This window comes from Cygnus atratus, chromosome Z, assembly GCF_013377495.2.
Source record: "Cygnus atratus isolate AKBS03 ecotype Queensland, Australia chromosome Z, CAtr_DNAZoo_HiC_assembly, whole genome shotgun sequence".
Lineage (NCBI taxonomy): Eukaryota > Metazoa > Chordata > Aves > Anseriformes > Anatidae > Cygnus > Cygnus atratus.
In genome coordinates, this window is record NC_066396.1 from 11,990,623 (window position 1) to 12,014,436 (window position 23,814).

General features: G+C 40.2%; 1 protein-coding gene and 1 long non-coding RNA gene across 18 annotated transcripts in view; both read left to right on the top strand.

Moving 5' to 3' along the window:
• Nucleotides 1-23,814, top strand: part of RAI14 (retinoic acid induced 14) — an 85,867-nt gene that overhangs the window by 9,982 nt on the left and 52,071 nt on the right. For all 17 annotated transcript variants that reach the window (XM_035563787.2, XM_035563776.2, XM_035563791.1 and 14 more), the window contains exon 2: nt 618-709. In XM_035563787.2, coding sequence (XP_035419680.1) covers nt 674-709 — 36 coding nt within the window. In that variant the 5' untranslated portion in view covers nt 618-673. The remainder of the gene's footprint in view (nt 1-617; nt 710-23,814) is intronic.
• LOC126913642 (uncharacterized) lies at nt 13,362-17,030 on the top strand. Its single transcript, XR_007709290.1, has 3 exons — nt 13,362-14,667; nt 15,514-15,655; nt 16,747-17,030. It is a non-coding gene; the product is annotated as an uncharacterized LOC126913642 (long non-coding RNA).

Consider the following 23,814-nt stretch of genomic DNA (forward strand, 5'->3'; position numbering starts at 1 on the left):
CGATTGCAAGAATAAACATACAATTTCTTTTGGGGAAAAGTATGAAACAGTTCTTCCAGTGATGACCCCTCTTGCTTAGATGGTTCTACCTGCTACGTTGCATTGACCTAACTAGTGTGTGTCATGCATGGTTTTGGTGTACTTCAGAATTGGTTAGTGGTTAAATTTGTGCACGTAGTACTTTGGCTACCTAATACAGACCCGCAATTGTAGGATAGTGAGGTTTTAATTGAATGACTGTACATATATCTTTCTGCTTTTTCTTCTTTACAAATGGCTGCCTTGACATTAATGTTAAAATTGGATGTGGGGGGAGAGAGGTGCTACGTGTATGAATGTGTGAGTGATGTACTTATAGTGACAGGTAGGAAGTAATAATGTGATGTACATTTGAGTTTTTGGCAAAGGCCTCCTCTGTTCTTCTGTGATCAGACTTAGGCTTGCTTTCAAGTTTGGAAGTACAGAACACTTCTCTTAGCTGGCTGTTAATCTTTTTTAGAGCTTGAGGGCTAAACCCTCAAAGGGTGATATACGTATGCAAATTCAATTCAGACTTGTCTGCCAATGAACTGAAAGGTATCAAGTTGGAATCTTATTTCTCTTTTCTGTTTGTTTAGATATTGAAGAAGGATAAAAAGCTCCTCAAAAATTTGGAAGGTTGAATGTGATCAGCATGAAGAGCTTAAAAGCAAAGTTCAGGAAGAGTGACGTAAGTATTTCTGCTCGGTTTGATTGCTGGTTTCCATGCTGGAAACAAGTTCTTCACTCCCACCTTGATAAGGTTGTAGGTTAATGAATTACAGAGAATAACAGCTTTTTTTCCAAGCACAAAGGCAACAGCTGAGTACAGCATGTAGTAGGCTGTTTCTATTTTGGAGTGCAAGTCTCTGTTATGCAAAGTAATGGTATTTCACTACCTTGCTCCCTTTTTGGAATAACTGAATCAAACATGTACATATAGGGTCTGCAGAACTTCTGTTGGATTGTGCTGGTGCCCAGACTGAAACTTGGTTCCAGGTACAGGATTACGCCTAGTAAGGACTTTACTGCCCAATCATACTTCTGTCTAAACATATCATCATTCTTATCAGTGTGGTGTTTCAGCACTTAACAAAAGGTCTCCCCAGCCTGTGTCGGGGTTTCTTTGTCAGCAAGAATACAGGAACCAGCTGTACAGTTAGGGCAAGATGTGGCTTATCAATTCCAGCGTGACAGGAGAGGTGGATACAAGGCTTGATCAGTGAGGACAGGAGGCATAAATACGGAGGTCCTACAGGACGCTCTTCACAGCTGCATTTAGAGAGACATAATCCTGCGTTTTACATGTTGTCTCTTGCTAATGGTAGTATCGGGGGGACCCAAGCTTGAAATTGTATAGCAAGTGTACTACCCTTGGAGCAGTGGGACTGCTGTAGTCTGGTCCTGTCCTTCTCTTCCTCTTCCTACTGCTACTCATTCCAGCTTCTTGCTATGCACTAATGTTGATGCTCATGTGATAGTGCAGTGAGCAGTCAGTGATGTAGGTGACTTTGGATTTAATTGACTTTCCTGATTTTGTGTGGAATTTAAAAAAACAACCAATCAACCAAACAAAAACAAACAAAAAAACCACAACCAAACAACAAAAAAAAACTCCATGATCAACAAAGAATGTGACGTTTCATCCTTCTGCAACTTGCGTGCTGCTTTGAGAGAAATGATGTGGTGTTGTTTGTTGTTGCCAGATTCCCACAGGATCTTAGAGCAGCCAAGTTTGATGAATATACATCAGATTTGAAAGTAAAGCTTCTTTAGAAGTTTTGATATTCATCACACACTGCACTTGGGAGCAGTACAAGCTGCACTATTATGTAAAGATGGTCTGTGGCACAGAGTTAGGGTGGTCTCTCTAGTCTAGTGGTCTCAGCTTGTAATGAGCTTCAGTAGCTGGAAAGAAGGAAGAGATGTTGTGCCGTGATCTGTAGATGTGCTGATTACAGCATATAAAGTTTTTGAACTGCTGGTTAGCATCTGGTGCGGGCAGCTGCTGTGCTGGCACTGTAGCAACAGTTCTGCTGGTTGTTCTACTCCTTCGTTTTAGCAAGAGGCCTTGCTAAACTCTATGACCAAGCTAAATATGTCAACCAAACTTTGTGAGCAGAGTGAAACACTTTAAACTGTTTAAGAGATACTTGGCTTTTGCTGTTCACCAGGACAGGTTGACCAGTGGCACAGTTATCTAACTCCATATGCCTCTCGGTCTTCAGTTGCTTACTTGGTGGTCAGAAATTGCCACCACTGATGCGAAGAGTAGCAGCAGTTGCTGTTCGAGTTGACCAACACCAGTAAAACTTCCTTTAGGCATCTGCTTGAGTAACGAGAGGAGTCCCTTGGCTAAAGCATGAACACACTTGATATTAATGGAAGTTAGGTGTGCCTGTGTGTTAGGATGACTTCATTCACACTTTTATGCTTGTTGGCTGGGCTGCTGCTCTAGAGCAAAGGCTAAGTGACATGCGTGATGCAACTAGATCTTGCTGTAGCTAGTCCACCCACTGTTATAAATTCCACTGGTTCACTTCTTACTCGCCTGGCCTTGACAGCTCACCCATACCTCTCCCCAAAACCAAGGGAGGTCTGAAAGTAATTGCTGTTTTGATACTACTGCTGTCTACTGGCTGGAAACAAACTTGCAAAGTTGACCACAAAGGATTTTTAAGATACCTAATGTTTAGATATGTAGCTCTACAAGCACAGCAGTCTAAACTCAAGACAGTCTTATTTCCTCAGTGTTGAAGCCAAACCTTAAGGGCATAATTCAAAACAGCCAACAGGAGCTGTTCTGTATTTCGTGCATGATAAGCAAGGAAAATTATCTTCCTCTTCTTTAGTTTCTAGAAGCTGCCCTTAGCTATAATTTGGGAGGAGGACAAGGAGGTGGTTTTAATTGGAATTAGTCTTATTTGTATCTCAATTTATATAAAATGTGGTAACTGCTTTCAGGATGGGGATAAGAGAAAAGTCAGCAGGGATAGAGGGATTCTTTTTTTTTTTTTTTCCCCTCTCATTCTGCCTACCCTGTACTGCATTCTGGAGGAAATCTTTAATGTCTTATTCTGTAGAACTGGAGGTGTCTTGGGGTAGGGAATGGTACCTCTCTTTTTAGCCTCATTGTTAGCATAAAAAAAACATAGGAAGAGGGGAGGAGTAGGAATAAGTCTTTAAGGTGTGCGTGGGAGACAGGAATTACTCAAACACTTCTCTAGCAGTAAGTCTGATAACAAAACTGTATGCTAAAGCTAAGACCGGGTAGGCAACTTTAGTGGTATATTAAAGCTCTCTAAGCTGCTCTGGAATGGCTGAATTGAAAGTGGGCACAACTGCTGATACTTAGCCATAGGTATAAGTCTCCCTGCTCTGGGGCTTTGCTTTAGTGCCATGTCTGTACCACTCTTGCAGCTTCAAAAGAGATGGCCCTGCTCCTTCTTCTTTTATCTCTGCCCTTCTGTTTTTAAGGATGTTTGAACCTTGTTGAGGGTAACAGTGAGTCAGTTCAGGAACCTAAAGCGATGGAAATTACATTGTGGGGTTAGCTGGTTAACTCCCTGCTTTGTCTCTCTGTGTGGTCAGCTCTGAGAGGAATGGTGAAATGAGGAGGAGCAGCAGGACTTCCCTTTCTTTGCTTGTTTTAGCTGTGTTGTCAGATCACGCCTTCAGATTATTGGCCTAAAAAGCACTGGGCTGAGAATGACAGCAAAGGAGTTGCAGGAACACAGGAGTAAAAGGCTGCTAATTCTGATATTTAGCAGAATTGGTGTAGTCCACAGCTGAGAGACAAGAGCATTAGTCCTCTTGTAGCTTTGCATTTTATGCTTTTGCTACTCAGCTCCCCTCTCCTTTGCCTGATTCACTGTCTGTGTGCACAGGCAGCTCCATTAACTGGAGAATCTTTTTTCCCTTGACACATTTAATTGCTGTGAAATCCTTCCTTAGGGTGACTGTTGCCATGTGAACATGTGTATTTGAAGTGGAGGAGTGAGATTTATAGCTCTGTCACAAACAAGCATTGTCAAAGTGTGATGTACAGTTACAGGAGGATGTATGTAGTCTAGAAATGTGAAGAGGATGCATAGGTGGGAGCAAACACTGAGACTAGAAGGCAGGTAGTGGTTGTGCATACTCAAGTATCTGTAGACAAAATGACAGAAATTGCACATATGTCTTGACAAAGCAGCTAGGCTCTTTTTCTGCCTGGGGAGCTGTTTTTTCTCAGTTCTTTCCTTACTTCTTTGCTCCTCGTTATCAAACTCAAAATCTACTGTTGGTAACACCTGAAAGCAGACCAATGGATGGCCATTTTAATTGTTTCAAGGCACCTGTTACACGTGATACTTAAAAAAGGTGGTGTGTTAATATTAGGAGCTATCATTTCAGAGCTTGAATTTATTTACGGACTGCCTGTAGGAATTTTATCTGCAGGAATAGACTGTAGGAATATGGTGGAGAATAGGTGTCTTTAACCATAAATTCAGAAGTTCTTCAGTGTTTCTGTCTGGAGAAGCAGAATGTGAAATAATCCAATTAAAACCAGTGTTACAGGTGTTTAAATGAGCCTCTTAATTGTTGTTAATATTTTAGATTTGAATGCTTTCTGTAGTAATTAGTCAGTTTGTGGTCTGACTTCAAAAGGGTCTAGAATCTGAAACAGGCAGATCAGGGCTGGGTGGATTTTCAAATGTACACAGATATCAAACCTGTCTAAACATGTTTTGTCTGCTTCTTAAATATGACAAGATGCTCGTCCAAATTTGTGGGCACCTACATACATTTGCATATCTTGCTCTTTGATACTAAGATATCGTAGGAACCTAGGTGACCTGGTTAGGTGATTTGTTTTTAACATTATTTATAATTCTTCTAGAAAAAGGATGTGAAGGTTGTGATGGATTGGATTTTTTTCACACTGACTTATATCAGTGGGAAAATAACTGAAAATTTTTAGGACTGTTTGCTGTGAGTATTGAAGATCAGCTGATAAACATTTCTTGTGATTTGACAACATAGCCCCTGTTGACTGGGCAAGAGGAAGATCAGAATTGGGATTTGTTTCTGCATACCTTCAATATTGAATAATTAAAATATTAGAGTGTCTTTAAAATTTAGAATTGACTGTGCAGTTTAGCGGAAAAAGTAACTATTGTCAGAAGCAGAGCCAAGACAGGCTGGGATTTCCCAATGCTAATTGCCAGCTCAAACTTCTGGTATTTCTGGAAATGCCTATTTGTTTTGCTATCAAATGAGGGAGGAAAAGTTCTCAGTTCGTATGGAAATTTCTTCTTTTTGGCCTGTGTTGTAGTCATTGTTCCATAAATCTTGAAGTAATGAGGCAGTTAGGTACGCTGTAGTATAAAATATCTCAGTCTTAACCTAGAGGCTATGCTAATTAAGGCTTGGCACTTCTTTTTAATGCCCAATGTTCTAACTAGTAGGTTCCTATTTAACAGTTTTTGTAGTATAAAATGCTATGTGGGGGTCTGGAACTGAAAGATTGCTGGGATACATTCCACTGAAATTGCTGTGTTCCCATGTGCTCTGGAGTGAGTGAGTGAGTGTGTGGGAGAACAAAATTTGGGTGGGGCAACTTTAAAAATAATGAAGCAGAATCTCTTTTAAATAGTCTTTTTTTTTGGTCCACTGAAAACTGCAATTGACCTAAAAAGGAACATGGGATTGTTGAAAATTGTTCTGTCCACCCTGTGTACACATATTATTTTCTACCAGGGTAATTGTTACAAAAAAGGCATACAAAATTCGCTCTGGCTATAAAATGGAATAGCAATGTTTTCTGATCATTCTCCCCAGTTATTTAGAAAATGAACTACTGAAACTTGTGTGTAAGTGTCTTTGGATCTTTGGATTCCACTATACAGTGTGTAGGAGGAGACTTACTGTCTGGAATGTATTGGACGTTCTCCTCCACCTCCTCTTGGAAAAGGAGGATTTATCCTCTCTCTTGAAACAAATGTGATGGCTCCTGCTTCTGCCTCCCTCTGTCTGGAGTTGAGGATTTTACCTTCCACTGCATTTTCAGCATGGGAGCTGTTTGGCGTCACGCCTCCAGTTCTGGACAGAGTACAACTCTGCTCTAGTCAGCCTGCTCTCCCAGGCAAAACTTACATGTTTGTGCAAAAAAGTGAAATGTATTCAGAGTCTTACAGTCCACAGAGTAAGACTTGCTGCCTGTTGCAGTCAGTTCAGTGTGAATATCTTGACATCACGTAGTGTCTCTTCGACATTATTGACAACAGGAATGTACTTAGAGTAAAAAAAAATTACTTTATTCATGTGAACTTTAATTCTTGTGCATTTCAGCCCTCTATGAGGGGGCCAAAGTGACACATAAGTGATGTAGCATCTCTTTTAGTGATGGAAGGAAAACGTAATGGAGAAAACATGTGAGCAAGGACTTAGAGATAAGGATAGGGGAAAACAGAAAGGAAAAAGGAAAGGTCTGAAAGGGATTGCAGGGACAGTTGAAGCTGTTGGGTATGTTGAAGCTGGTATCTGTTCTGTGTGAAGGAATAACTGGGTTCTTGTGGGATGCCTGCTATCTGCTAGCTCTGGAAGGGAAAGTGCCTAGCTTTGGCAGAGCGAATGAAAACGGGTCACTTGCAGGTTCTCATCACATCACATTTTGGAAACAACCTGCAGCATCTCCAAATGGTTGGTACAGAAAGAAAGGGAAATAGATCAAAAGAGAAATGTATGGTGGTGGTTGAAATTATGGCAGAGGAACCTGAGCTGGAGTTGGATTACTCTGAACAAACATGTTATTTCCCAAAACAGGATTATAGTCAGGAGTGTAGTAGAGAACATCCCGGTCGGGCTCCCAGCTGTGCTTTGTCAGTCTGTAACAAAATGTCGTTGAGCTACAAATTCGTTATTGCTACGGTGCTAGTTCCTTGTCTGCTAAGTATACATTGTTCATCCACAGACTGGGTCAATCATGGACAGCTGCAGCCTTGATCAGCTAGCCCCACAATGTCATTGCATGGCAAGTGGAACTCTGTTAAATCTGGTGATTGAAGTCAGGAGAAGCTCTGCGGCTGAAAGACTGTCAGATCAAACCTGCAGGGCTGGCTAAGGACATGATATGTAGCTCCTGCGCTTCTTTTGACTCCCACCTCCACCCATGTTTGTGCCCCAAGTTACATGAGGAACAATATCTCCCATTATTACTGGCTGTAGAATCATATTCTTACCAGCTGAGAGTGACACAATAATGATGACTCCTGTGTAAATCTAGGTTGGGGAAAGGGAAAGGTGTCTCCTTTTCCCAAGTGCCTGCCCAGGCCTCTCGACTTCGTTATCCCAGATGCCTCCTCGCTTGTTCTCCCATTGGAGGCTGTATGAACAGAAACATTGGTTAGTCACTAGCTGGCCTCAAATGCTACTCTGCCCTGCTAGCCTGAGCAGCGCTTGGCCAGCTAAACACATTGCATCTGCCATCCTCATGTGATCCCTCATTAAAAAGAACATGTAAAACCTTTGCAGAAATGAAAAGGACACCCCTCCCCAGTTACAAAGCTGTTTTAGAGTTAAACCCTGTAGTGTTTGGGACAGTGATCTACAAAACTGTATTAGATCAATGCAGAAGAATTAGAATGTGAAACTAGCCAGTTTGTTGACAGTTCAAGACTAAATCAAGTACAAAAACTAGGCAGCATGAAGTGGGGGTGGGTAGGAAAAAGAAAGGCAAGTTGGCATATACACACTGGGGAAAAAGATAGTATTTTTAAATATATTGGTAACAAGAAAGGAATTTTTGTTGTGTAGAAACATGTCTTTTGTGTCCCTTTAAACAAAGCACAAAAGTTCAAAGGCCTGTGTTTGGAAGAGTTGCAAAAAAGCAATTGTAATTTTTTTCATTTATTTGCTTATCTTTAGTAAGATTTAAATGTAAAGTAAAATAAATAAAAAATATGATAAATTAGCTGTCTGTGCGTTCTTACTGTGGTACACTATATCCTTGCTCTTCCTTTTTGGCACTATTTGTGCCTAGTCTGATTTTTTTAAGAACAACAAAAAAAATCTGTCCAGCTGTCAGTTAAAACTCATTTAAAGGGATTTAATGAGTGGTCTAGTCTTCATCTGAAGTGTTGTCTCTTGTCTTTACTAAGTATAAAAACATTTGCTGAGAATAGGCACTGTAGTATTAACTAAACAATAAAACACCCATACATCTTATTCTGTTGGAGACGAGACTTGAGCCTTTTCATTCCATGCTTATCTTTTGAGAGCCTATGAATGGTACAAGCAGACAGCAAATGTTAAAAAAAAGTTTATCAAACTGAAACACGTGTATTGTTTGCCTTATTTAGCAACCCTTTTTTGGTCCTGTTCTTCAAAGAGCTGTTATGCTTGCTTGTAGTCAAGTGCTCAGCTGAGTCTAGCATTAGAGACATGTTAAGTCCTTTTCTGTTCCCTGGCTTGCCACACTTTTGCATCTCCTTGAGTTTCAAGCCATGCATGTTCTGAAGGATCCATGAAGCTTAAGTGTAGAGGAGAATGGCATTCTTCCCAGGAAATACCATGTAGTGATTAGGGACAGTTCAGACAGTTGGACTGCCAGCACCTCATTGAAGATGCCTTCTTTGCTCAAAGGTTTGGGCAGACAGGTAGAGGGAATAGGGATGAAGAGGACTTCCTGTATTGTGGTTGATTGTGGTGGTTATAAGGAAGTTGCATTTTTTTTAGCACAGCTGTGTGGAGGAGTTCTGTGGGCTGAAGATTTTTTGTGTCAGGTGAGATTGATGCTGATGTTTCTGTTTCACCACTCTGTGTTAGCTGTAGTGATTAAGGGAGTGTTTAAAAACTGCAGACCTATGTAGAGGGAAAACACAAAATTGGGATGAATATAAGGTTGAAAGCTAAAAGGAAGTTGTCTTTTGGCTTGTGAGAAAATGCTATAGTACCACAGCGTCTGTCTTACAGTGTATGTGTACTATAGCTCAGTGGCAAAGGTGTTTTATGAACAACTGCTCAACTTTTTTTTCTTTTACAGATGATATTCCTTTAATGAACTTTGAAATACTACAGACTCTTAAATATATCACTTAATTGTGAATTGATGCAAAGCTAATAATTTGTTGTCATTCTTACATACTTGGCTGTAACTCAGTCGTATAACTAGCCAAAACCTGACTGGGCAAGGTTGTTGGGGTTCTTCATTCTGGAGAAGAGTAGGCTCCAGGGAGACCTTAGGCCTGCTACTACCTAAAGAGGGCCTACAGAAAAGCTGGGAAGGGACTCTTTATCATGGAATGTAGAGATAGGACTAGGAGTAATGGTTTTGGACTAAAAGAGGGTAGATATAGATTGGTTATTAGGAAGAAATTCTTCACGCATAGGGTGGTGAGGCATTGGAACAGGCTACTCAGAGAAACTGTGGATGCCCCATCCCTGGAAGTGTTCCAAGGCCAGGCCGGATGGGGCTTTGGGCAGCCTGGTCTGGTGGGAGGTGTTCCTGTCTGTAGCAGGTGTTTGGAGCTGGGTGATTTTTAAGGTTCCTTCCAACCCAAACCATTCCATGATTCTATAAAGTTCTGAGCAACCTACTCTAGTTGACCCTTCTTTTAGCAGGGAAGATTATTTTCCAAACTTGACCACTTTGTGATTCTGTATAAAGATTTGTATCTTGGCACACCATGTAGGAAGCTTGCAATCATGCTGATCCTCACAGAAGATACAAAATGCTCTTAAGTCTAGAACAAGATACCTCTACTTTTTTCACAGCTGCTGAAAAAAAGCTTAAGGGTTAGCTTCAGGAAAAGCTATAGTATCCTTGTCCAACTATTAGTAGTAAAGCTGCCTGGACTCGTGTAGTTATTCTGACACATGAAAAGCTATTTAAGGAGCTATCTTTTTCATATTTCTAGATCTAGACCATCTAGAGCTATGTAGACTAAAGCTTTTAAAAGCACTGTAGACTGTGTTGGTGAAAGCCATTGTGGTTGAATGTCAAATTTTAACTACAGCTGCAGGATGTCTTAATCTCTTTGATTCATGGCTTGTATTCATATTTTGTATTCAGGCTGATTATTAGGAAAAAAACTCTTCAGTGAGAGGCTGGTCAGGCACTGGAACAGGCTCCCCAGGGCCATGGTCACAGCACCAAGCCTGCCAGAGTTCAAGAAGCATTTGGACAACACTCTCAGACATATGGTCTGTTTTTTTGGGTGGTCCTTTGTGGAGCCAGGAGTTGGACTTGATCCTTGTGGGCCCCTTCCAACTCGGGATATTCTGTGTTTTCTTACAACAGTACTATTCTCTTCCTGTATTTTGCTTGTTACATGGACTTTATAATTTACCCTCAAGTATTTTGAGGTAGAAACCTCTTTCAGTGCTGCTCATGTGTAGCACCTAACACTAGTGATACTTGATGCTATTTGGATTTGGGGAGGCAAAAACAATCTGGAACTCAAGCTAAATTTACTGCTGTATAGCTGTCTGAGGAGTCTTATTCCCTAGATACGCTGAACGTGCATATCTCAGATGGAATATACAGTTAACTTCAGAACACTGGAATGGTACAGATGATGACAGAAGCCAGGGTGTTTTCATAACTTTGCAAATAATGTGGTTACCAGTACTTAAATGTGTGTCTGACATGCTCATTCTGCTCTGCTCACAGGTGCGTACTTTTCTTTCATCTTTGCTTCCTTTGCTGTGTGTGGTGGAAACCTCTTAGGAATCTCATAAACTTTGGGAACCTGTCTGCTTATCCAGAGACTGAAACAGTGCCCTTTGAAGTTAGACGAAAGACTTCAGTCTGCTTGACTGAGCTTTGAATCAAGAACCAAAACTAAAATGCTGACTGCATGGAAGCAAATGGCAGGGCTTCCATGAGGCTTGGGTTTCCTCTGAGTCTAGGATAGAAATACACGTGCCTGTTGAGGATACTTAGTTTGACGGGTTATCCAGTAGTGGCTTCTTTGTAGGGTCTGGGTGTCTGTTTTAAATTATTTTTTTGGTTTGCTTTAGGGGGTGATTGCTTTTGATCTGAAATAATTCCATTCAATAGGAACAATGTCAGCCCCTCAGTGACTTCGTGTTTCTAACGTGAATCTCAGATCTATAGTTTACAGATTTGTCAGAAGTCTAAGTGAAGTGCACCACTTGAGACTTGGGTGAACTTGGGGATATAAGTAAGCAACTGTGTGAGCTCATGGAGTGCTAGTCAATGCACTGCTTGCAGGAAATCTTACCACATGCACCAGTTGCAAACAGGTTGCTACATATTCAATCTAGAGGAAACTGCATCATGTACGTGCACCTAATTAACTGTTAAGCCATACGGTAGGTCAGGGACGAGAAGCAAGTGCATCTCTTCTGTTGTTTTGCCTTAGTTGCTTCTTGTCAACATGCAGTTAACAACAGGGAAAAACATTGTGTAGCAATGCAGTCCAATTTGAAATTATAATTCTGAATACAACCCATTTAATGAGAGAAGAGGGGATTTGGTTGAAGACAATGATTTGTGAATACATACATAGAAGCTGTTGAATCTGTAAATGTACACTTGATTTGGAGGCTGAGTTTTAAGGGCCTTTGTAGTATGATGGGTTGACCAAACTAATTCTGTGTGTTTATCAGGTGAGGAAGCTGGATATTTTTCTGTAATCCTTATGTCTGGGACTAGGGGCATCTGAACACTGTGTACAACATAATTGTTTGAGCAGGCTGCAAGTTTCAGCTATCTTGGAGCACGTGTTAAGTGTGCTTACTGGCACAGTAAAAGCATACTTAAGGGTGGCATTTTTGTGAATTTCTTTTTGCCCACCCAGTTATGTCCCTGTTTTGGTACAAACAGCCTGTTGCTCTTTGTTTTTGCTGGACTTGTCACAGCTGTCTCCCATCGTGTGTCAATGCATGACGACAATTCCAACAAGCAGCAGGTGTGCACCCTGGCAGTTATGTTGGAATAGGTGTTGCAAACAGGACTCTGCGTGCAAAGTGCTGTACAGCAACAAAGCTGTCCTAGGCTTGGTGTTGGGCAGCTCTCTTTTTGCAGTAGCAAATACCACTTCTTAATGCATATGTTGTTTGCTGGTAAACTTGAAGTTGCTCAGGGTGTTTTGGTTTTGTTGCTCTTAATGTAGGTTCCTTGTTTGCAAGCCAGGTCTCGCTTCAGCTGGATTGCTGTGCTGGTTATTTAGCATGTTGTGCTCTTGAGAAGGAGGTTGTGTTATCCATGTGTTTGTGAGGACCGTCAGCTCAGATTAATGTTACAGCAAAGATTTCTTGACCATTTGCTGTAGTGGTGCACGTCAGCTATCTCCATTTACTCAGATGATGGTAAGATGCATGAAATTAGATGAAGGCTGGATTTTGTTTTGTTTATGAGTAGAGCTGCTTTTCTTAGAGGATCGTTTGAGTTGGAAGTCATTTGTGTAATGCTGGGTGAACTGTGACATAACAAATGCGATGTGGCAAACATAAGCATCGTGTGGGGAAAATGTCTACAGGTAAGTTTCTTCATGCCTGTTGAAGGGTGATCATCAGATTCTGTTGTATTGATTAGGACTTTGGGATGGCGCGTGGTATAATTTTTCTCATTTTTGAAGTATGGATGCTTGCTCAGTTGTTACACACTACGTGTAACCACCAAATGCACAATATCTGCTTTGGGTAGCTGTTCTGTGTTTTTGAAGGGAAGGCATCGAGTCCAGTTTGGGATTTCCTGATGAGATGAAATGGAATAACATTAGGTAGCTGTTCGTTAGGGTGCAGGAAGGCAAGTTCAGTAAGTTAAGATGTAGCTGAAATGTACTTGGCAGTCACTGGTGTTTTTCTTCTGGTAGCATAAGAATGTAATTGTTCTGCCATGGTGTATTTTTTCCAATCCATACAAAGGATTTTCCATACCTGGAGTACAGATTTATAATCTGCCCCCTTCCCCTCCTGCTTTAGGTTAAGGTCAAGTCACTTTACAATTTATCCTTAAAATGCTAAGTTGCCTGTTTCCTGCAAAGTGAGATTCAGGTTGTGTCTGTCTATAAGCTGGGGGGGATGACACAACCAACCCTCTGTTACCTAGAAATTGTATATTGATATTATTTAATGACATATTTCTTCCTGCTCTTCTGCAGTAGTAATTCCTGTACTCGTTCACCTCTTCTGGCAAACTCTCATAACCTTAATGGCTGTGTTCAAGACAGCATTTTTATTTTCTTAGATTTATGTTTCTATTTTAACACTGATAGCTGTTGTTTTCTTGTTTTGTCAGGCTTGCATCTTTGGTCTGTAAATTACTTATATAGTGCTTAGTAGTTCCAGTTTTATGAATGTAGTATTGTTTCAGCTCTCTGTACATGCAGTAAACACATCTATGAAGTTATGTTCTTTGACATACGGAAAACAAACCAATTCTAAGTAGCTTGTGAATTCACTGAAGGTGGCTGTAAAACAGTATACAGCCTCCTTTAGAAAAGGGGAATGGGCAGTGTAAATCTCACCATCAGGACTGACTTAAGCTCCTAGGTTATCAGCATGAGAACTGCCCAGCTGGTGCAGTAAAGGAAGGAAAAGCTAGAAGATTGGAAGAAGGACTCAACTGCTCATTTTTCAGTGCAGGTTTCTGTAATCTTGTACAGGTACTTGTTACTCCACATTTCATATATTTAAGATGAGGGAGTGGTGTGTAAGAATATTTATATGGGGTAATTGTGGTGGATAAAAAAAAAAAGTGATTCTGCAGTGCTTGAATACTGTGGAAACACAGGGGCTGCATAAATTCTGTTAAGGAGAGACAACCAGCTTCTGCCTTGCCCAGCTTTATTTTTGTCTCTACGTAGCTCTACATCGCTTGAGACTGCTCAGCTTGTTCTGACTTTTGTATGTCTGCTGGCTGTTGTAAACTGTCTCTTGAATTTCCTGCTATTAAAAATCTGTGGAAAGTTAGGTGAGGTGTTGCTGTTGATTCTTCTGAAGATTTGACATTCCTTGCATGCCGCTCTGAGTTTGTCCCAAGTATGTGATAGGACTGCATGAGGTTTGCATGGACACTTCCATCAGCAGGATTCAGAGGGTTGGTTTGAAATATGGAAGCCATAAATGGCCGTGATCATAAAGTCTCCTTTATTTATTTATTTATTTTCTGAAGAATAGGGGCCTATGTTCTTAGTGACAAGGTGCTCAGGATGTTGCAGAATCAGATATTTTATGTTTTTGTATCCCAGATGCTTTCAGTATGTTTGCTCCAAGTTTCCATCAATGCATGGTCACGGTCTGACCTGAAACATGCCTCCTCTGATTTCAGTGTGTGTGGGATTTTCAGTGAATTGTTTGTTTTCACACACACAACTGAAATGCATCCTCTTTTCAAGTATGTTTGAGTAATCCATAGTGATTAAGCAAAACAAATAGGAAAGAATGTGATCTTGCTATATTCCACGATTGTAATGACCCCCCTCTTTGAAATACATCAGTTTTTTGTCAGAAGACTCATGTCTGCATATGCACAGGGCATTGCTGCAGACAGGAAATGCCCTAGTCTGTTGACCTCGTCTCCCAGGGAAAATGAAAGCTCTCATTAAATTTACAAAAAAAAACACCAAAACAACAACAACAACAACAAAAAAAAACAACAAGGAAACCAACTTGTCTTAGTTGGAGACAAAGGCAATAGTACGTATAACCTCTTCTTATTTTTTTTAGTTTATGAATGTGCAATCTGATATTTAAATTGCTTTCCAAACTTTTTTTTAAATGCAGCTGAAAAGAGTGAGGTCAGATGTATTTTCTTAGGGCTATGTTATACTCCACAAGGGTGAACGGGAAATGGTTTAAAGGAATGCCAAGAAGCCCCTATTCCCTAACCAATTCCCTTGTCGTCTTTTAACCAGTTTTATTTCACATTGCATGCTTCAGCTGCTGTGAGCATTTCTGGGTTGAGAAGAGGGGAAGATTTCAATGTGTTCTTAAGTTACATCACCCAGGTTCCTTTGCCAGTGGTTTAAAGAAAACTGGCTGACTGGATTTTAAATATATCTGTATACAGACCAGGTGTGGGGAAATTGAAATGGTACTGTAATCATCTCTGATCTGTTAGAAATGATGGGAGTGACACCTTATTAATACCAAGAAATGGTGATAGGTCGATGCAACAAGAATATTCATCTCAGTTTCCAGTTATTACTACTGTTCTCAGGAATTTACGGTTTGACTTTATGCAGTACAACCCCCATTTTTTCATTTTATTCCATGAATTCTATTTTTTCTGTTTCTTGCTAGGTTTTTCTTCAGAGTAGTCTTGATTTTTTTTTTCCAAATCTCCTGCTGCAAAAAAGTCTAGAAATTAATTTAAAAAAAGAAAAAACAAAAACAAAAAAAACCAAGGCAACCTAAATATTGCCAAATCCAGACCTTCACAAACTATTAAAAATGAACAAAAACAAACCTCGATTTCTATAAGTGTTTCTCTACTATGTTTATATTTCCGTACTGTCTTTGCTTTTCACCTTGAATATCCAGTTTAGATGCACAAATGAACGTCTCCCTGTAGAAAAGAGAAAATAGAAGTAACTAATTCGAACTGCTGCAGGGGGAATAAGTTGCTTTCTGGAGGCGCAGTGACCTGTGCGCAGCATGATCTTGGACTTGCTCATACTCATAGGTAAGGCAAGTCCCTTCCTCTCTTGGGAAGGTTACTTGTTAGAGCAAGTCTTCTCTTTCTGTGGCTTTGAACAGGTGTAATCAACACTGTCTTAACGTCTGGCTCCTGACCTAAAAAGCCCATAAATCTCTTCATACCCAGTGTGGCTGTTACTAGTGGTGTAAGTGATGGTTGGTAGTATCTGTTGTCCTGCTAGTAGAGCAAATCTTGCAAAAATATTCATTGCCTTTCCCAGAATGTTGCCACACAGAAAGTTCAAGGCTAAAACAGAAATTTACTGAATTCCTTCACTGTGTGTGTGTATTTGTTTTACAGTACTGTCTCTTCATGAGTCATTTCAAACACATGCATAAGTGTAAGTTTCAAAACTAACCTATTGCTTATCTTAAAATATCCTTAAATAGTCACATTGGAGATTATCCTGTGCTCTTTCCAACTTGGATATGAACCCAAGATGTCTGAAGTATGACAAAACTAGATAAGCTGTCTAGTAGTATTGGTACAAATTCAGGAGTTTAAACGCAGTAATGTTTTCCTCCCTTGTTATTTGGAAGACGTAGTTGTAACTTTTTTTTTGTAGCTCATGGACACCTAGGTTTGGCTTTCCACAGCTCAGCAGCTTTACTGACTGCCTGGCTTAGAAGGTCTCTCTTAACTGTGTTTACAGAAGTCAGAAATATTTGCACAACAGTAATTATTAAAGAGAACTAGGAGCTCTGGTTATGAAACCCAACACCTATAACAATAATTAACATTGAATGGTTGGGTGGAAGGCATGTAATATGCTAAGAATCTACAGTTAGGACTGAGTGCCTGCTACATTACATGAAAACCTTGGTTGTTAAAAATTGTAACTCATTAGGCATGTGGGCAGTACCTTATGAAATTAGAGGGTTTTTTTTCCAATCTTCCTTATATTCATTTTAATTCTAAACTTACTCAGTTTCCCATACAATCTGTCCTTATCAAAGCTGTAATTTGTTGCAGTTTGAGTTTTATGGGGAAGCTCGAAATTATAGAACACTTGGTGTTACATCCCTCCCTCCCCTACATTTCTGTTCACTTTTCTGTTTGTTTCTGGGCTGTTTTAGTGTAGGAGAAGACATTCAGAGAGGAGGAAAACAACCATTTTTCTTCCTGCTTCAGGACTGCTATAGCGAAGTCTGTTTGAGACCTCAACTACATCTCTAACACTGCTTGTCTCCTACAGAGGTTGGAAGGTAATTTCAGTCTTCTTGAAGGTTGGGACATTCAAGATTACCTTCTGTAGCAGAGCTCTGGAGAACAGTTCTTGTTTGGAAGCAATACAATCAAACAAAAACCAAAGGAAAATACATCTATTGTCACGCAGCTTGAGTAGTATTTAAAAAAGAAATAAAAGAGCTTGCACAAGCATGAATATCATTCACATTCTGTTTCTTGTTTTCTCTTTAGCTGATTGTGGGTGGAGTTCTGAAGTATTTCAAGCTAAACGAACTTCAGAAGACATTAACTTGGGAGAGAGCTACCATCAGCCTGGGCCTCCATTGTCCTACTGTAACTTTGAGGATGTTTTTGGCACTTCTTCATGTGGCTTTTTCATGCTGCCCTTGAGGCATTGTGCTTACCAATAGATCTTAGTTGTTGTTGCTGTAATGAAAAGCATCATTGCTAAGCCGTGCCTTCTTTCCTGTTTCCATATCCCTTTGCTGTTCTCCGCACACTTATTATGTATCTGTACTACAGAAAGCTAGTACTGGCCCTGGATCTTGCTATGCTTAGTGCTGTTATTTTTATTTTCCCTTCTTGCCCTTGCAGTTTGAGTTGTGCTCTTGTAAAGTTTCATTCTAAACTGAAAGCTACATTTCTCTCTTATAAAATATCAAATACTGTTGATCGTACCAAAAAGAGACACCATGCTTTTTTGCGGAGCAGCGGGTAAACATAATTCGCGTTATGCAGACTTGCCGAGAACATTAATAAATTCCAATCACCCGAGTTGATGAAAGACACACATTATCTGTTTCTGGCAAGAATTACATTGCATCTAATTAGGCCCAACTTTAGAACATAGCATTTCACGAACAAAGTTAATTACAATGTTTTTAGTCTTTGTTACAAGAAAGCCCAGTGGTGGGGAAAATCAGCAGTTGACGTTAATTTGTGTTCTCTTACTTAATGCTTAACTGTCTCAGTCTTTTAGTATGTAAGCTTGCCAGACCTGCCATGTACTGCAGTTGGTGGGGAGAACATAATTTCAGCTGATGAGAATGACAGGGAGAGGATCTTATTTCCAGTAGCTGAAGGCAGTGTGGTTAACTGTCTAGTGTTCGTGGAGTTCTCTACCTTCAGTGATTCAATAGAGGGAGAGTTTTTATCAATTGATAAAAATCAGTTTATCAACTGATCACTGATATATGTAAGATGATGGGGTTGGAGTTGCTGCTGTTGGCATTAAGTCCAGAACACGGTCCTTATGAGATTTTCCATAGCTTCCTCCTCAATCCCACTATTTAAACCTTCTTTCCTGGGAAGGTCTACCTGATTTATGTTATGAATATGACTACATATTCTGTAAAAGCTGTAAGAAAATAAAGCAACCCTTTCAAGAAACATCATGTGAGCATTTTTGCAATATTTCTTGAGACTGGGCAGAGTCAGTCTTTAGATATCTTCTATTTCACAAGGTCCTTTGGAAGCAGCAGAACTGTTGCAGCTTGGTTGGTTTGTATTCCATCTCCACTGCATCACAGCACTTGTGGTTTTCCCACTCTGACCTTCAGTGTCTGCCTTTTCTGCTCTTTCTCTGACATACATGTAGAGACAGCTCTCTGCAGTGTTCCCCCATGTGCCTGCTGGGCATCAGGCAGTGCCTGTTGAGGCTGTTCTGAATTGCTAAAACAGGTAGTGCAGTTAAATGTTCAGCATTTGACAGATCAAACAAAACAGCTAAGCTTAAACTGCAGCCTTTGGTGGAAGCACTGCATTATTCTCATCTACATAATCTCTGTTTCTCATGAAACTTGCGTGAGCTTATTTATCTTGGAGACTGCTTCCTAGCTTTAAGTAATCTGGGAGTAGGTGTACTGGTATAGAATGATTGCATAAACCTCTTTCTGTGGTGAGGATGGAAACTGCATCAAATTAAAAACTATTTCAAAATAAATAATTTTGGAACAAGAACAGGACCTTCAGACCTGTATTGCTGAGTTTGCTGAAACTAGCCATACTAAGGACTGTAAGTTTCTTTGACACTTGGTAATGAATACCATCAGTGCTAACAGAAAGCTACCAGCTGGGTCCAGTTTTTAAAACTGACAATTCATATCGAGGAATAGGGATGTGGTTTCTGTCTATGCTAAATAAACTTGTAAGGAGATCTGATTCCACTCTGTAAAATAGATGGAACACTAAAAGTAGTGTCACACTGAACTTGTTTAAGAAAGCTACTTAACATAGCTGTTCTGGAGACTATCTGTTTGGGTGAGGATCTGGCTACACTTGCAATTTGAGAATAATCAAGGGGAGATGGTTTTCTCTAGTGCTTTGCGCAATAGCGCTTTCAACCATGACTGGGGCCCTGAAATGTTAGGATAATTTGAACTCTTGACATGCATCTAGCTGCAGTTTCTTCTAAAATAAGTAGATCTCAATCTTTTGCAGTATGTTTTTCTGCCTGACATTTTGCATGTTATGTTTGTGGGTGTACCTTTCACCCAAAGGGTAAAATCATACTCTGTTACTGTCATTGTTTTGTGAACTTAAATGGCACATCTTACATCCTGTTTTTTGATACTCTTACACTGTTGATGCAGACAAGAAATGAAAGAGTTAAAATAGGGTATTTTGTCATTATCTTAACCCTTCTTCATTGTGTGATGTGAATTTTTCCATTTCACCCTTCAGGGATGGATGCCACTGACTCTTATGTCTGAAGATCAGGTCTCTCACATACACATCAGTGAGATGATCTCAGGAATGGTGGCTGGCTGCTATCTGCTCTGTCCAGGTTTCTGCTTCCTCCAACCTGTCTGAGCAGCAAAGGTTTTAGGGGAAAAATGTGTTGGGAGAGTCTTGTCTCAGGAGACTTTGGCTAAAAGCAGATAGTGACTAGATGGCTCACAAGTAAAATCTGCATGTTCTGTGCAGGAAGTAGGTATAGCATTCTTGTTGGTTTCCTCAAGAACTTCTTCCACAAACCTGTTACTTGTTCAAGATGCTACAATCTAGTGAACAGCCAAGATACGTTACTCTTTTAGCAAGTCTATTAGGCTGATTCCTGTGTCTTAGGGAAATACATGTGAGAGTTGGACAACTTCTACAACTTGAATTCTGCTGGATAGCTTGGAAGATGCTCTGTCTGTGAGAGAACTCATTTTCAACTTGTTGCCCCTCACTTAGCTCCCCATCCATCTTTTCAGGAGACCAGAAACCAAGATGTTCCTCTACATGGTATTGACATTGATGTTGTACAGATGTAGTAACTTTCTTAATCTTTCTTAAGCACACACACGGATCTAAGTGCAAAAAAAGGATTGTTTACACAGAATAAAACAGTTACAGGACTGGGTGCAAAGAGATTTTGTACTCTGCTGTGGGGAGGTGTTGGGACTTGTAGTGCGTCAAACTCCAGTTTGCACATCTTTGAGGAACAGAACACTGTTGTGATGCCATCTCATTTGAGCTGTACTGTTTCTACTTGTGTTTCAATAGCGCAGTTGTTTTGTGAGCCTGGGATGCTCTCTGGAATGATATAGAGCATGTGATTGTCCATTGAGTCATCTGTGGCAGTGCAAACATTGCAGCAGGAGAGTATGCTCTAAAGCAAATGCTGAAAACTTGCATTCAGTGTTAAAAATAGGAATTTGCAATGCTGCAGTTTGTAGAACACAAACAGTTGGTGATCTCTACTCTATTGCACTTAAAAGTCTGATGCAGTACGCTACAAAGACCATACTGCACAGACTTCTGTACTGGAAAGCTGAGTTGGGTTTGCAAGAAAAAGCTGTTTCCCATTTTCATCTGAAATATGAACTCTGCTTTACATTCCTGACCCATAACAGAGCTATTCCAAAAACATGCTTTTTCTCCACCAAAGCAGCATGTGTTGAATTATAATGGCCCATCTTGCAATGCAGACTTTTTAATTTTTGACAGGCATGAACTTCTGCAAGGGGGTGAAAGTTCGGGGGGAGAGGGGGACTTAACTCAGAAAATATGAACAGAAATATGCTCCTTTTCCAACCCTCTGTTCTTCCTGACATTCTTACCAAAAGAAATTAAAACCAGAAAGAATTTTAAGAGTTTTTATCTTGAGAAGAAAACTTGATGCCTGTTTGAATTTTTGGAATGTAAGTCATGAATTAAAAGCCATCTTCTGTTTGTTTACGACTTTACAGTATTTTATGAGATGGTGAAAAATACACCTTTGAGGGCTGAAAATAGATTTGTAATTATGTATAATAGGCCAAGATAACTGACTGTCTTAGCCTTGGCATGTCAGCCGAGAGGAAGGGGAACCTTCTGCAATCAGTGCTTTCCATTGAAAACATGGAAATTCTTCATGCCTTGTAAAGCATGTTGTCTGCAAGTTGTGTGGATGTTGAACTGGTTAAGTTGGGCTTCTGCTGTATCTGTTGCTCACTACTTGTCTGGCTCCGTTCCAAGCAGAAGCTGAGCCGTTTGCATAATGGGATTTGAAGTTCTTGCTGGTGCCTTCTAGTTGCAGCTTTTTGTAGCCCAGGGACCAAACAGCCTAAGAAGTAGCTTTTGTAGTAATAAAGGTACAAATTGTGCTGTGCTTTTGAAAATCTGAAGGGTGGAGAGTTTGATAGGCAAGTCTCATGCAAGTAGCTAAAGACCTTAACTTGTGGTGATGCATTGAATGTGGTAGAATGCTAGAAAACTCTACTTGGCTTCTTCAAAGAAGAGGAGCATCTATTTTTTTTGCAAAAGCACCTCTGCCATGATATATGTGGTAACAGTAATGATGCCATGTGTCATCAAGGCAGACGAGATGCCACATATCACACTGTACACCCTCAGGCAGTCTTGTGAAGCAGAAGGGTGTTATGTTGTGTGAGGTACTATTAATAGGGGACACATCTTTGGTGAAGGAGTTCTGTCTGACAATTTTGTAAACAGGACTAAAGCAATTTTCCTGATTTATGGTGGGATTGACTTCTGACAGCAAGAGAATTTGGCGACAGAGATTCCTTCAGTTAAAAAACAACAACAAAAAGTATTCTTGAATAGTGTACATCATTGTAGCTGTGTTGGTCTGCTCTTTTGTAGCTCTTCTTAGTTCTCATCTGACTGCTGCAGGGCTCCACATTGTGTTTCCCAGATACAAATTATTTTAGGCTTGGTTTAGAAGGGACAATGTCAAGATGAGTCTGCTGTACTATTCTTTTTAAAAATAAGTGTTCATTCCAGCATGTGTTCCTAAACACCAGCTCTCTTTCTGTCCCAGAGACTGTAAGTATTAAAGTAACTGGTATATTTTCTACATTTGGGGTGGAAGCCTTCTCTGAATGAAAGTTTTCAGTATCCACTTGTTATTTGTGCAATCCCTACCAAACAAAACAGAAAAGCCTTTGTGTGTAGCAGGCTCCTACTGCACCACAGTTTTAATACTTCCATATATGCTAGGATCTGGATGTAACTGTTTTATCCTTTTATCCTTTATCCTATGCTGATATTCTAGCTATGCTGGGATACTTTGGTCATTTTCCTTTGTGTCATTGTATTCTGCTCAAGCACATGGAAGTTGTCTGTACCCAGCAGAGAGATGCATTTTGGTGAGATACATCATGAGAGTTCTGCCAGAGCTGGCTGGGAGATGTCTCCAAGGTAACCAGGCTTTTCCTGGCATAACTCAATAGCTCTGTCTAAAATAAGTGCTGGTAGGGGCTGCGTTGGTACAGCAGCAAGAAATGCATCAGTTTTGATTTAGACACAAGTAACTCACTCTCTGCTCACGGGCTAGTATTTTATTCAGACATCATCCATGTGAGGCAGGCTCTGTCACCTCTCTTGAAAGGGTTCATAGTCCCAAGCTCCCAGGGCTGGAGGAAACCAATTGTTAAAGCATGCTCAGCTTCTAGACTTGAGAATAAATCTGTTTGTGTTTGTCTCCCAGTGATTTTTCCTTCAGCCAAATTAAAAAAAAAAAAAAAAAAGCAACATTGACTTGCTTTGGTGGGAGATGTATATGCAGACAGTGAAATATATAATGAAACCTGAAGTCTGTCTGTCTGTCTTTCTTTCTTCTAATTTTATATATTTCTTCAACAGTCATTTGATGGTTTAAAATCATTGAAGTGTTGCCCTACAGCACCTAATTTTTCTAGGTCTACAGATGTGCATGGGTTATTTTATTGCTCTTTTATTGCATGTTCAGTCTCATGCAAACAACATATGGATCATAAACAACACAGTATGTTATTTTGTACTTTATTGAAATTCTATCGTTTCTATTTGCAAAATATGACTTCTCTTAAAATAGCACTGGCATGACTGGTTTTAGTGCTTGTGGTAATTCAGAGTGTGTATAGTGTGTCAGGATGTATGGAGCATGTTGATAAAGCTCAGTTAAACTGGCTGTCATCCACTTTCCACTTCAGTTTTCCTGTTCGACATTAAATGTTTGGAAAACTTTTTGCATGGGCATAGAAATAAATGAATGACGCATTTGAAAATAAAACAAAGCTCAGGAAGTGGCTAGCTACCCATGAAGCTCAATACTCATCTAAAACTTACAATTTATTTTCAAATAATGTGTAATTCTCAGAAATTTCTTCTTTTGCCAAAATGTTTGTTGCCTGCTTTTTAAACAAATCTGAACCCGAATGGCAGAATTTTCCTTTCCCTCTGTCACTTAAGTCTGATGTTGATTGCTTAATTTCCAGTGTAAAAAGCTGGTGCACGGAACTCTCCCCGCTCTTTTTAACACACCGTGGAGGCTGCAGGTAACCTTCCAGCGATCATGAAGCCTTTCCCCAGTATTTGATGTCTTGTACCATCTAGAGCGTTTGTGCTGAAAGAAAGTAGCAGAGGTGGTGGGCAGCCCACAGTGAGCATAACAGCCCAGTTTTGCAAAGGGGAACATAGTAAAACCAGTTCAGTGGCTGGGCAGACATGCAGCAAGCAGCCTGAGGCAACGTGTTGTGTCAGGGACT